At 39.7% G+C, this 14773-nt stretch overlaps 1 protein-coding gene across 5 annotated transcripts in view; it reads left to right on the forward strand.

Annotated features, from left to right (window-relative positions):
* Positions 1-14773, forward strand: part of PTPRG (protein tyrosine phosphatase receptor type G) — a 658718-nt gene that overhangs the window by 447751 nt on the left and 196194 nt on the right. For all 5 annotated transcript variants that reach the window (XM_015236580.3, XM_072941596.1, XM_015236598.3 and 2 more), the window contains exon 5: positions 4285-4380. In XM_015236580.3, coding sequence (XP_015092066.2) covers positions 4285-4380 — 96 coding nt within the window. The remainder of the gene's footprint in view (positions 1-4284; positions 4381-14773) is intronic.

Here is a 14773-nt window from a genome sequence, read left to right on the forward strand (position 1 = left end):
CTAGAATAATTTTAAATGTAAGAGAAAAAATAGAGCAAGGAAAGGTAAATTGGCATTTGGGGGGTAACTCTGTATACATCATGCTAGTACCCTGAAACACAGAGCACTGACTGCTGTCAGCTCTATGCTCAGAGAACCCATTGCGTCTCCCCCCTGTTACCTGAGTGTTGCCATTCATTCAGGCATTCTCCATATCTATAATTTAGCACATGCTTCCTGCTCAGTGATGGGGTTTCTGCCCCTGTAAAATTCCATTGTCTAGATGTCAGGTTATGCCACAGTTTATTCCACATTATCACCTTGATCTGGCCGGAAGAGTCTCTGGAGATTTTTCCACTCTAGCCATTCCGCCAGGTAGAATTGAATGATCAATCCAGGCCTGCGATTCTTGCTCATAAGGGTGAAAGATTTTATGGAACTGGTTGTTCAGTTGCACCCTGGTGCCCGCAGTCTCCCCGTGGCTTTTGTGGTTGACCTTCATGCAGTTTGTTCCTGTTGTTGGGGAGACTCACAACACCTCATAACACCCTTCGTGATGGAGGGACATTCATTTGCACAAAGTTGACTCAGCTGTCTGGGTCCTGGTTGGAATAGGCTTACAGAGCCTTCTTGAAAACCCAGAGTGTTCCAATCCCAAACATATTTGGAAAATACTGAGTTAAGGGTGTTTTGGTCTTTAAATACCATTTCCTCTAAAAGGAACCAGGGGTCACTCAAGAAATAGCCAGTATTAGGGCTGGAGCAGGGAAGATACAAGAGGAGCCTGTAACTTCTGTGCCAGCTAATAAGGAGGTGCTAAAAATGAAAAATGATGGGGATGTGGCAGAGTGATGAAGGAATCTGTTTGAAGGGTCTCCTACCGGGCAAATCTGAGATGGTTTGGGCATAAAGATAAATACTGGTAGTAACAGATTATAACCCACTGAATAAAATAAAGGCAAAAATAAGTGAGTCTTACTGCTATAAATCAACCGATGAATGAATACATAAAACTGGAGAAGAGAAAGCTGTTCCTTACACTATAATGCTGCTAATGCATATAGAAGAATTGGTGGATTTAGAAAGTCGTCAGTGGATATTAAAACTAGTAGATGGAAGTTAGATGAGAAACGGGACATTCATGTAATCTCAAAACATCTCCTTACAGAGTACTTTTTAATTACAAAAGGAACATTAATACCTGTAAAGGAGAGAAGCCTTGCCAACATCACCTTAACCATGTGATCAAGTTAAACACCCCTAATATTAGAATAAGCCCACTTGACATGTTCCCTGATACGGTGCACTGTGAAGACAAGGTATTACAACTGTGGTCTCCTGCCCAAAACGTACTGCCTGAATCTGATCATGAGAAACCATGAGGCTGACCCCACCCAGTTCTACAAAGTAGCTGGCCTGCACACTTCAAACTACCAAATAAAGACAAAGAAAAGGCTGAGTAGCTGTCCAGGATGAAAGTTGGGGGTAGGAGGGGTCAGTATAAAGAGATATGGTGACTAAAGGCAAAGTTTGATCCTAGACTGGATTCCTGGACCAAGAACCAAAATAACCATCTGTACTGGACTTGATTTGGGCACTTGCCAAAACCTGAAAATGGACTGGGAGTGAGATTAATACTATTGTATCAAGGTGAAATGTGCTCATGTTAATAACTTTGCTGTAGTTATATAAGAAAATGTTCTTATTCTTAGAAATTATACACCTAAATATGTATTAGTAAAGGGGCATATTTTTCTCCCACCTACTATCAAATGATTCAGGGAAAATAATGGTGAGGAGAGTGGGGAGAGAGAGCGAGGAGAATGTAAATGGGTAGAATGAAATAATTGGTGGTACTGGATAAAGGCTGTACAGAACAGCAATAGATGTTTCTTCAGGAGAGGAGTTGCTGTATAGTAAGCGACGCTTAGACTCACATGGTGAGAAAGGACACACTTTGGGGAATGCTGACGGAAGGCTCCGAGCACGGCTCTTGGGAGCAGATGCAGAGAGTTGACGGGCTACTCAAGATACTAAGTGGCCACCCCGCCCCCTTCCAGAGATGTTTCTGGCAAGTAGATCTCCAGCCTGTGCCTAAATTTGTCTCATCACCAATAACAACAGAATAATTTAAAGTCCAATTCACTCAGCAAAACTCCATCTCCTTACTCATGCTTATATTTAAGATAGCTTTCAAAGTTAACGTAATTCAGTAGGCTACAACCCGAGAGAAATAGCAAGGGAAATTGATATTTCAGACCTATGCTGCTGTTCTCCGTACGAGACATTTTATTACCCTGATGGGTGGAGCCAGGACTCAAAGACACTTTCTAAAAATGAATTTCCTCACCCAGTTGTAAATGAAAATGCCCTTGAAGAGGTCTTAAAGTATTTTGTATCACACACTATTCAGGTGATGCATTAAACAATGCCGCCCCTGTTCATGGGCCGAAGAATAAGAAAACCTTCTGTGAACTTCCTTCATTTGAGGGCCTGGGTTTTAAAAGGAAAGTGACATGTAATTTTCTGAATATACTTGTGCAGAGTTTCTTTCTTGGTTGAGAAGCATTGTACCCGAAGCAATTCGCCCAGTATTAAACTGTTTTAATCTGCACCTCATTGAATGGATTTTTCTCAGAGTAAATTCATGATGTCTATCGCTGTCCAGACATAAAGGCAACACATTTGTAAGAAGCTGCCGGCATCCGTGGGAATTCACAGTCTAAGTTAAATAAGTCGCCATAAGACAAGAATATTCTCCAAAAGAATCCCCCTGTCCTTCTCCTGTCCACTTGGGTATCTGACTTTTCCTAGAAAGTGTCCTGGCTTGGGCTCCCTGACTCCACCCTTCGGAGAAGAAATGTCACCTTGTTCTTAGCATCTTACTTCATTCAGTCAGCAGGACTCTTGTTTACCTTTGACCTGTACTTCAGCTCATCTCTCTGACTTCCCTTTCCTTGCTTGGAATTTATGATTGAACAGCAAGTCTCCAAACCCCATCGAGGGTGTGGTTGTTCAGAACATAGCATCATGTCATTTGGACCAGTGGGAAAGTAGAGGTCTTGGAAGAGAGCTAATGATAGAGGAGATATGATTTTCTGTAAAGAGAAGGGGTCATTCTAGAAGGTTCAATGGAATCATATTCTTACTAGAAATCTTAAGATGTCTGCCAAATGTTAGCTTGTTGATGATGGCGATTTGTTTAGCCCCGATCAGGTCCAGGCAGTAGGCTACCCACCCTACACTGCACTGACATATTTGATCCCCACACCCATCCCACCAAGGAGACATGCTTGATTCTATACATCGAGAACTGATGCTTAGAAATTAGCTTCCTTGCCTGAGGTCTCACAGGCAAGTGAACGAGGAAGCTTGACTAGGAGCCCAGATGTTTTATTTTTCTCACATATGTAGTCTCTCAGGAGTACTCTGAGGTCTGTTTTTGTTCTCTGAATTGTATTAAATATCAAGGAATGTTCAGGCATCAAAATTGTATCATGATTTTAAGTTGATTTATCTGTGTTCTGCTATTTGAATAAGAAACCCTTGCCAAATGTAAGAGAAGGTTTTTAAGGTTTGGATGAGAGCACCTGGATTTTACACTCTTCCACTGATTTTAACAAAGTCAGCATTTAATTTTCTGAAGCACTATTAACTGAGCGTCATCATTTCTGCCTAGTCTTCACAGGGGTGGTTAGATGGATTAAGTGAAATCATGAATGAGATGGCCTTTTGCAAACTGTAAAATATAAAGCATTATTATTATAATTACCATTATATTTCTTTGTGGATTGACTAAAATAGTCTATTTGGGCTATTTCATAAAACTCCTGAAACCCTCTCAAATTCTCATCGTCAGAATGGGCATTGTCTGTAAAGATGTGCCCATTTTAAGCATTTATAATTTCAACACGTGGATTGAATGTCACAGGCTTTGTTTTCTACTTGAAGGTATTTAACTCCACTAAACGTTTGCTTCTTAATAGGGACCGTTCACCATGACATAAGTATTAGGTAATAAGAAGGTGTTGGTGTTATTTGTTTTGTGTGGCCTGAAGGCATTGTAGTTAAGTGAAAAGATGTGTGTTTTAGTGGTACCTACTGAAGGTGTGTAGGGGTAAAATGATGTGATGTCTGAGGTTTGCTCTCAGATACTTGAGCAAAGAAAAAAATACGGATGGATGAATACATTTGACAAAATTTTAGTATGCTGGGGAATCGGGGTTGGCTGTACTGTTCTGTCCACTTGTGTGTAGGTTTTCCTAATGTCTTCTCCTCATACACTTTTTAATTGTCCTTTTACAGATGCAGATTTTCTTTTACAATCCAGATGACTTTGACAGCTTTCAAACCGCAATTTCTGAAAACAGAATAATCGGAGCCATGGCCATATTTTTTCAGGTAAGTTAGCAGTGGTTCAAGTTCTTCAACCAAATAGTTCTCTGAGTATTTTTTTTTTAATTCACCGAATTGTTCCATGTTTAATGAATGCATCTGTTTTCTAGTTCACACCTGTCTAAATGAAAGATATTTCATATTGTCTAATGTGTGATTTAAAATGTAAATAAGTATGTTTAGAAACATAATGAAAATTTTTGCATGAATTATTCTGATTTTATTGCTACTTGACTGGTGCACAGATTGAAGAACACATTTATCATCTAAGTTACTTCACTGCTGAAGCGTTTTGAACAGGTTTGTTCAGCATATTAAGAGGCTGATGTAAAAAAAATAAAAGGTGGTTTTCTTTGGAGCAACTTTAAAATCTGATCTTATTTGCAAGTAGATTACTAAATAGCATTAGTCACTTCTCTAAAGAGATCTCGTTTGTTTTCTCCCCCCAGATAATCCCCATGGTAACTAAAATTTTTATTGAGACCATTTCCAAGTTAGTATATTTATGATCTCCCAGCCTTTCTTTGTCGTCTTTATTGTGTTTGTACTAATGAGTATTCCTGGCTCACGTGTTGGTTCCTTACCTAGAAGCCGAAGCTTGCATCCTTGTGTGGATAATGCTGTCCAGGCTCTTTAGTAAGTCAAATCAAATGAAAGTAGTGTTGCTCGTGAAGTGTCTTCAGCAAATACCCAAGAGGAGGCCAGGTGCTTTATCTGTGTGGGAAGGTGCCTTGGGTGGTAGGTGTATGAATTGTCTTTCAGTCTTAAAATTTGCATAAAGACTACATACAGGTGTTCCTTTTACCAGTGAGTCATTGGGATATGGTCTTTCTGACAACTCCAAGGAACTGTTAAAGACTTCAGAACCTTCCTCAACAGGGGTCTTCTGGGTTAGGCTTCTTTGTCATGGAGATGAAGCCATTCTTGTTTGGAGCATGTTAATTTCACTACCCCTTTTTAGTGACTGACACTCTCCACTGCTTCTCTCTCCCTCTTAACTGCCTCTCTCCCTTTTCTTTCTTGGATAAAGGCTCCAGTGAGAAATTATATATGAAATGTTAAGAAGCCTCATCTCCTATCCAAACTTCAGAAACAGTAAAGAGTGGTGGTCATCAGCATTGGTTATGACACTGGTTGCCAACTGGTTTCTGACCTCCTAGTGAGCCATGAAGTCATTTCAGTGAGTTCTGACCTGCATTTTTTAAATAAAGAAATACTACAATATAGAACAGAAAATAATCAGAAAATACCCACGTGTCCCACACATACTAAGGGTAAATATCTTCGTAGAGCTTGGTTTTTTTAGTTGTTTATACACAGACATGCATACTAGGTGTACATTGGTTCATGATATGAAATGTGGGTCTTATTGTGGGTCATGATCAGATACTTTGGAAGTCATCTGTTTGTGCTCCACATTATGCTGGCCTCCCCATCGTCCCCATTGTTTGCCCACACATCTCTTCCTCTGTTTATTTGCATGAATCACAGTAGAGCATGGTGTTCTGAGAGCTTATTCAGTGGAGTCAGAAATACTTGCTTTGAATCCCTTTTCTTCTTCACAGCTGCATAATGGCGATGCAGTTGTCTAAACTTTTCAACCATAGCATCGTTATCTGTGAAATGGGGATAGCAGCTTCTACATCATCAAGACTGTAGTCATTAAATGAAGTCCCAGTGTGGGTTTTGGCACAGAGTAACATTTAGTAAATGCTAGATAAAACATGTATTCATATCCATCCATCTCTGTTTCTTTGGGATGAAGTCCCTGTGGTGTATATGTCTTCACTGTATGAACAGAAGTCTGTTCAACAGGCACCACCCTGTTGGAAGTTCACTTGGGTTCTGTTTGGACCCCTTTTGCCTCTGGGGTCACTTGAACTTGCATTCTTAAACAATTTCCACTTACACAGTTAACCTTTGTTCTCTTGACAAGCTGCTGCTCTTGTTGCTGGACCTGTACGCCTGTAGCCCTGCCATCACTCCTGCCTCTGTCTCCTCCTCTGTTGGGGCAACCCATGCTCTGTCCCACCAGGTTCTATTTTATAGGTCACCCTTTTTCTAGGAAAACAAACACTGAGAATGTTCTTATGAGTGCCAGAAAGTCTAGCTCACAGCACGTTCTATGTAAAAGTTTTCTATTTTTCCAGCCCTATAAACTCATTGTTAAGTAGAAGACCAATTAAAATCTTGGACAGGCAAGGAACATTGGTATACAAATCAGCAAAAAGACCTCAATGTGAAATCTAGGTTTTGGATTTTTAAAGTATTTCTAGGACATGAGTAGTACTTCACTTACAAAGAAATTTAATGTATGTTTCTCCTTGTAAGTCCTTCTCCAGATTTTGGCTTGCTGTTCTGTAGACACAAAATAGAGGGCAGATAATATAAAATAGAATAGATGTTTTTCTTTTTAGATAGCAGCTGTGTTGAACTGTTTTCTTTGTTTTCCTTGTAAGATGCATTTATGCATCTGAGTTCACACTGTGTCATGCAGTGGAAAGAAGACAGTATTACTGTTACTTTTATTTGGCAGTCTCTTTATAACCAATATTTTGAGATTTTTGTGTTTTGAATCTTTCTATGAGAATGTTGAACTTGAGAGTTTGGTATTTCTCCCCCAGATAGAGAAATCTTGATGTTTATTTTCAAATTCAAATTGAAATTCAACTTTTGTATTGAAGCAGTATTTATCATTCTTTCATCACTGATTCAGTGCCAGTATGGTACCAATTGCTATATTAAATATTTAATATATTTATATCATTATAAATTTATAATATAAATATAAACATATTTGTATTATTATAATAATATATCATAATATGTGATAAATGTAGTCAGTTCCTGTCTGGTAGAAGGACCTCGCTGTCACTGTCCCGTGTGATAATGGCTAGAAAGAGGTGAAAGGGGAAACTCTTCTACTTGTAAAGAGGCTGTGCTCTGACTTGGTGCTCATAAACTCACATATTCATTATCCAGAGTGACAGGATGGGAATGAGCCATGAGGACACTTCTAGGCAAGGCTACGTTCTGTGTAGATGTTAGAGCCTTGGTGCCATCTTTCTCTGTACACTGGAATAATTTTCTGACGCTTTCAAATCTTTCATTATCTTTGTTTCTTTTTTCTTCCTGATCATGCGCCTATTGCTCTGGGTAGTTTTGGCTCTCTGTCTTTGCTGTGGTAAGTTAGGATGAGGTTCCTATGTTTCCAAAACACTGAAACAAGCACAAACCTAGCAGGCATATGGTTGACCAAGGAAGCGTATGTTGGGCAAGACAAGAGGCTGCCTGCTGCTTGGTGGTCCTGTTGTGTCTCATGGCCATGATTATGATAGCTACATAGTGTTCACAATTTTTTTCTTCAGTTAAATGTGGAAGATTTTACATAAAATTCCTGACAATGTAGTAAAGGTCAAGACTTGAGTAGTGACTGTCTACTTTGGAAAGAGTGTGATTTTCCATGGCAACACAATCTCCAGGAGATTTTCTTTATGACTTCATGTCAACTTAGCCTTGAGATCTCGACCCCAATCTGGACCCCAGTAACTTTAAATAGTGCCTAACATCTGTTGGTTACAGACGAAGTTGAAGGTCATTCTCAATACTGAAATACAGCGAGCCAGCTTTTCTCTGAGTGCTTTGTGTGAACACCAGTAAAGGAGGGATCACCTCTGTGTATGGGAGATGACAGATCATGGCAGCCACACATGGTTGTACGCACTTGGGCGCACATACCTCTAGAAGGTGCATTCGCTTCATAGCCACCACTGAGAGGAATGTTTATTACAGCTTTCCAACATACGTTAGTAACGCATCTGGTGAAAGGAACGCCTTTTTTTTTTTTTCTAGTTCACACACATTAGTGACTAACAACCCTCTGAAAGATATAGGGGAAAGGAAGGATGAAGTTCGATTTTAAAGGATTTTTTAAATAAATACGTTAAAATAAGAAATAAATATGTTAAAATAATAAAATGGAGATATTTGTTGTTAATCAACTAATGAGAAGAAATAAATGCTTATCTAGTAATTTATATTAGTACAAAAATTAAAATAATTATTTTCTGTTAAACTAGAACCTCCACTGTTCTTTACTAGTTAGTTAGTCCCATGTGAGTTCCTGTCAAAATTACTGGGGATGGGGGAGGGTGTATAGCTCAGTGGTAGAGCATGTGCTTAGCATGCACAGGGTCCTGGGTTCAATCCCCAGTACCTCCTCCCAAAAATACATACATAAACCTAATTACCTCCCTCCCTTGAAAATGTAAAATATGAAAAGTCATTAAATTGCTCCTTTAATATATTCTATCATTCTGATAAGATTATACATGGGTTATGTGTTTATAAAGAAGTAAGAAATATGAAAACCTATGTTTATAGGAAAGTTGAAATGACAATGGAATGATTAGGCAATTTGTAGAAGGATACTTTGCTTTGAAAATAACTCAAAAAAGATTTAATTAGCTCTGATTTAAGATAACAGATCTTCCTCAACTTACGATAAGGTTATGTCCTAATAAACCCCTTGTATGTTTAAAATATCATTAAGACAAAAATGCATTTAATAACGTCCCTTTTTTTTTTAGATACCCCATATGAGTGACATTATATGGCATTTTTCTCTTTCTGGCTGTACTTCAATTACAACTGCTTTTAATAGGCCTAACCCACCGAATGTCATAGCTTAGCCCAGCCTACCTGAAACACGCTCAGAACACTTAGCCTACAGTTGGGCGCAATTACCTAACACAGAGCCTATTATTTTAACAAAAAGCCTACCCCAACACTAACACAGGGTTTTGACTATCCCATGGAATTTATTGAACACTGTACTGAGAGGGAAAACAGAACAGTTGTCTGGGTATGGAATAGTTGTACATGTGTTGGATATTACCCTCGTCTTCCCGTGACTGACTGTGAGCTGCAGCTTGCTGCCCCGTCCAGCATCAGGAGAGAGGGTCTCACCATATCTTTAGCCTCAGAAAAAAATCAAGATTCAGAGTAATGTGTGTCACTTTCACACCATTGTTAAGTTGGGGGAAAAAGTTGTAAGTCAGGGACCATCTGTATAGGGCGGTGAGTACTCAGTCCTCAGAATGACCTCACCTTTAACTTGGCCTGTGTTATTTTAGATCAAGAATACTCCATCATCACCCTCTGAATTGGGTTCTGATTCGGTTTTTCTTTCTTCCAGTCTGTTTCTTCACCATTCCTCATTGAACACTTCCCTCCATTTTCCCATCAGTAACAGAATGCCTTCTAACTGTGCAACCATCTTAATGGCTTTGAATCTGATGCTCACAGAAGTTTGGGATCCCCAAACTTTTACAGTTTTGATGACTGTGGTTTTTATAGGTTTTATTACTGTGCGTTTTTTCTTTTTTTTTTTTTTCCAGGAAGTACACAGCTGTCTGTGAATTTATGATGGGGAAGGAGTCTCACTTGCCGTTGTTATTTGAATACCAGCATTTTATTTGTATTTCCTGATTCCACTGAACTTCAGAATTACAAATGCATGGTTCTGTAAGAGCATCTGTATTTAGAAATTTTACTCATGTCATTTTTTTTTTTCCAGCTTCCTTGTTAGACCTTTTCTGGGTGTAGTCACTTCTGAATCTTTGCATCAGACACAAAGGTAAAATTTTCTTCATGTCTGCATCCAGAGGCCCAGTCAACAGCATATTTCTTGTACATTGAGGAAGTAAATAAATTGCATCTTGATTTACTTCTAGGTTGTCTTAAAGTATTTCTTTTTGACAACCCGTCTTCAGCAACTCCGTTGAGGCTTCTTCATCCAGTGTTAGCTGTTCTGCTTCTGTGGGGAGGATTGAGCCCCTTTGCACTAGTCACTTTTTTTTCCTATTTAAACTCCTGCCCGCTATCTGACTGCTGTCATTTGGTCTTCCCTCAGGTCTGTCAGTCAGTCATTGGGGCCGTCTTCACTCTGCCTTGTCTTCATCACTGAAAGCAAACTTCAAAACTCAAATGTTTCCAAAGTTGCTAACCCATTCTTTATATCACGTCGGTGGTACAGACTGCTTAATTATTTTTCTCCATCTGGAGAAGCTTAGTAATTAAATGAAATGGCAGCACCTGGGATTATTTATAGACGCTGCGAAGGCAGGAGGAGTTCTTGATGACTCATCCATCCGGGGCTGGCGAGGAAGCCCTTTCCTCCACCCCGAGGATTTCACTTTCCCTCCCCCCACCTAGGGGAGACGTGGTTTGTCCTTCCTTTAACCCCTCCTTTCTCTTAGCTTCCCATCTTGCTTGAAAGCTGTTGTTCTACCTGCTTTCCTCTGCCTTTGTACTGTGAGATCACTGAGGACTGGGGGGCTTCGCTTACTCATTAACTGCATCTCTTGCAAGTGACTCCCGCTGTGGCTTGGTTGTGCAAATATTTAACTGAATTCGGTGGAGAGATACTTAGGCTCTAGGGCGTTGATTGGAAAGGAACAAGCTGATAACCTGAGAGCTAAGGAGTATTAGAAACAGGCACCAGGAGGCACAGGACCTGAGAATGCTAGAACACAAACTCTTCCAGGTGGAGGTCCCTGCCTTGTTCCTCTTTTTATCCCATCATCCATCTTTCTCTAGCCTTCACATCAGTGTCTTGACCTCAATTGTTGCTCAGGAAATATGTACTGAGTTGGACTAAGTTATAGGAAACCTTTCAGGATCCTACCACAAGATTAATGATTTGGGTTTTGGCAAAGCATATGTCTCAGTGGCTAAGCTTCAGCTCAAAAAGGAGGTGGTTATACAGAAGTGTAAGGTTGTTGAGAAGGACATTGAACATGAAGGTTCTAAAATCCTGATTCACTGAGGATGGCGCTCTGACCTGGGGCTCCGCTGGGTCTAACATATTGTTAAAGGGCTGGATCTCCATTTATGCCTGTGCTTGGGGAAAAAGCATCGGGGCTTGAAACGTCTTAAAGGTGTAGAGCTTTCAGAATCCTTCAAGGAGTGTTTCAGTGCCAAGAATATCTAGCTGTATCTCCGAGAATATTCCTATGGTTTCCCACCAAAATGGTTGTATCTCAGTACATGGAGGATTATTCTGGATTATTCTGCTACTTTTCATTCTAGCTTGCCTCTGTCTTTTTCTTGTGCACTTTCCTTCGTAGGGTTAGTTTCAGTGTGTTTCAGTGCATCTGTTTGTATGTTTTTTGTTTTTTTCTTGCTGTTGCTAGTCCTTACGTATCTGTATTTTTCTTCCTCTTTCTCCCCATTTCTCCTTCAGATTCTGTAAGTGAAGAAAGTGTAACATTTTCTCATTTACTTATCCACACACTCATAGGCTAACTCACTGACTCATTGTGCAGTACTTACTGAGCACCCCCTCTGTGCCGTGCTTCCTGAACACAGCAAATGTATCCCCAGAACTGTAGCCTGCCCTCAAAGTCTTTGGGGACCCATAAGTTTTGAAAAGAGTTAACCTTTGAGTCCTTTCTTAACTAGTAACATGATTTTGTCACTGGGAGATGGGGAAGGACAGGTCAGGTCAGGCAGATAAAACATCAAGCAACGAATACAGGAATTAACATCGTTATATATCTGTATAATTTCAAAGTGATCAACATTTCCATTTTTCTGCAAGGCAAAAAACCCATTCTTAAAGTATGAATCATCCTTTTTATTTGTGGTGACCTAAATTGATCTTTTCATGTTTTTAACCATCCTGAGGAATTTTTTCTTTGTTTAACGAAGAATACATGTTCTATCATTGGTATAATTTCAACTTTTTTTTTTTTTCACTTTTAACTGGTCCTGTTGGCCATGTGAAACAAGGGTCCCTGCTCCATAGGAAAAGGTAGAGAAGGAAGGATAGGGATGAAGAGAGAAAGAAGAAAGAGGACGAAGAGAAGGAAGGGATGGAAGGAAGAGAGGGAGGAAAGAAAAGAGAAAATAGTAGTTATACCCATTTACCAAACACCCCACCCCTCCTTCCCTCAAAAAACCCAAGGACTAATTTTGAATCCTAGAATATGTGAGTTTGTATTGAGGACTGGTGATGGATTTTTACAGCTTCCTTCTTAGACTGCTTTTTGGGATAATTGAAGTAAACTAATATGATTCTTAATTTATTCCTTTCCAGTTGCCGCTGTTTGAATATCATCCTTCTCACATTTTCCACATCCTTGGTTTTATCCAGTTATAAGTTCAATTCTTTCACTACATTACCTAGAAGTGTAATTTCAGAATGTTTTAGGCTGATTAAGAAGACTTTTTTTTTAAGACACACACACAAATTAAAATACATATGTTCCAATTAAACTATTTTAACAGCTAATTGATTTCATAGGACTTACCATTAAGTGAAGGCCAGGGTCATTTTTAATATTCAGATGCAATTTTGGAATAGATTTGTGGATGTACAACATTGAATTTATAGCCTATCAGGTGTTTTCAGTACATCTCCTGTCTGCAAATGGCCTGTAACTCAAATTTCCTCTTAGTGGACATTACAGAGGACTATTAAATAATTAGCGAAGCATTGCATAATTAAGAAACTTTAAAAAAGACGATGTGGAAATCTTCTTTAATTAAATAATCGCACTTCAAGGATGGTTACGAAGAACTTTGCCTTTGTACATCACTAAATAATGTTTTAGAATCTATCATTTAGTTTGGAATTTAGTTGTTTTGGCCATTAGTTCTAACGTAAGTCATTGAATCTGATTGTCATAGTCTCAGATAAACTACTGGGAACTCGGGAGTGATTCCATTAAAATGACAGAAGAGAGACTGGCTCCCTGAGAGTTAAGTGGTTGACGATGGTCCCATAGCTCTTTGAAATCTACTAAGTTGAGAATTCTAGTTTTGTGACTCCCAGTCCAGTTGTCTCATTTTTCTTAGCTTTGATCTCCCTGGAGGGCGATCTTGGAGATGCCTTAGCTAATTAGACCTCTTGGGAGAACTCTGCACACAAAGCACTTTGCATCGCGAGTTTAGAAGCGAGTGACAACTCTCCTCTCCTCCTTCTCCTTCCCCTAGATTCACCAGTTGAGAAGATGCTTGTAAATAGAATACAAATACTACTAATAAAAGTTACCATTTATTGCAGACTTGATTCACATAAAATGCTGAAAAAAAGTGTCCACGTTAAACATCATCTTACTTCATCTTCACAGGGACCACCCCCTCAAGGTATTTATTGTGTCCATTTTACAGACACAGAAGCTGAAGGCATAAATGTCTTCAGTATAAATTACCCAAGATCACATCATAAATGTTGCAGCCAGTATTTCAACAGTGTCAGGTTATCTCCAGGCTCTGTGCTCTTAGTGTTAGGCTGAATCAGAAAAGTTGGATATTCTGTTGGGACACGGTAGAGAAAGAAGTACGTGTAAGTGGTTCCGTTCGTTATCATGTGTACGTGTGTGTTTTAGGACCTTTCTTTATTTTGCTGGTTACCTGAAGAGTTATTTTCTTGTAACTTGAAATTGTGTTACTCTTCTTGCCTGTAATTCCTTTGATCTCATCCTAAATTCTCTTAGGCTCTGTGCCTGTAATTATTTTATAGATTTGATGGCAGCTTTTTTTCTTTTATACGGAGGCCATAAAGAGTATTGAATGGATGGTATGGTTAGATAAGGATACTGTGAGTGAACAGGGTAACATTTTAGACAGTCACTTATTAACTTTTTTAATGGAGGCGGTTCTTATGGGGGAGGGGTGCAGGGGATTTTTGGCCCCAGAGGACATGAGGCCATGTCTGGAGAGACTTTGGGTTGCTACACTGGGGGGCTGGTGCTACTGGCATCTAGGGGACAGAGACCAGGGATACTGCTCAACATCCTATGACGCACAGGACAGCCTCACAACACAGAATTATCTGACCCAAAATGCCAGGGCTGACATTGAGAAACCCTGCTGTATTTGAGGACATCAGAAGGATTTGATCTCTATAGATGGGGGCACTGAGGTCTGTTCGGCTTATCTGCTAGCTGGTGGCCGTAGGAATAACTAAATAATCCCTTGCCTGAGAATTCCCCCAGTCCCTGGCCAAACAAGGTTTAGTGAACTGGGTCTGAGATAAGGCATAAAGACGTGCATGCCAGGATACTCAAATCAACCCTGTTTCTAAGTATTTCAGCTTCACCTCACGGTCCGCTTAAGAGTCCACGGAGGGTATCTGTTCCCAGACACCGCAATGATTTGTGAAACAAGCACCAGTTTAAGAGAACGTTCACTTAGACATAGAAAAGTAAACGAATGTAAGAGCATGTGCAGATGCCTTTGAACTCGAAATCAGTGGGAGCCGGTCTGAAAGACTCAAAAGATCAATGAAACTCCCTTGTGGAGGTTGTAGGAGAATCTGCCTCCGCCGATCACAGCACTGTCTTGTTCCCAGGGTGTCCTTGAAGTATTTTCCCAGGGCAGGATTTTAAAG

Source organism: Vicugna pacos, chromosome 17 (genome assembly GCF_048564905.1).
Source record: "Vicugna pacos chromosome 17, VicPac4, whole genome shotgun sequence".
NCBI lineage: Eukaryota > Metazoa > Chordata > Mammalia > Artiodactyla > Camelidae > Vicugna > Vicugna pacos.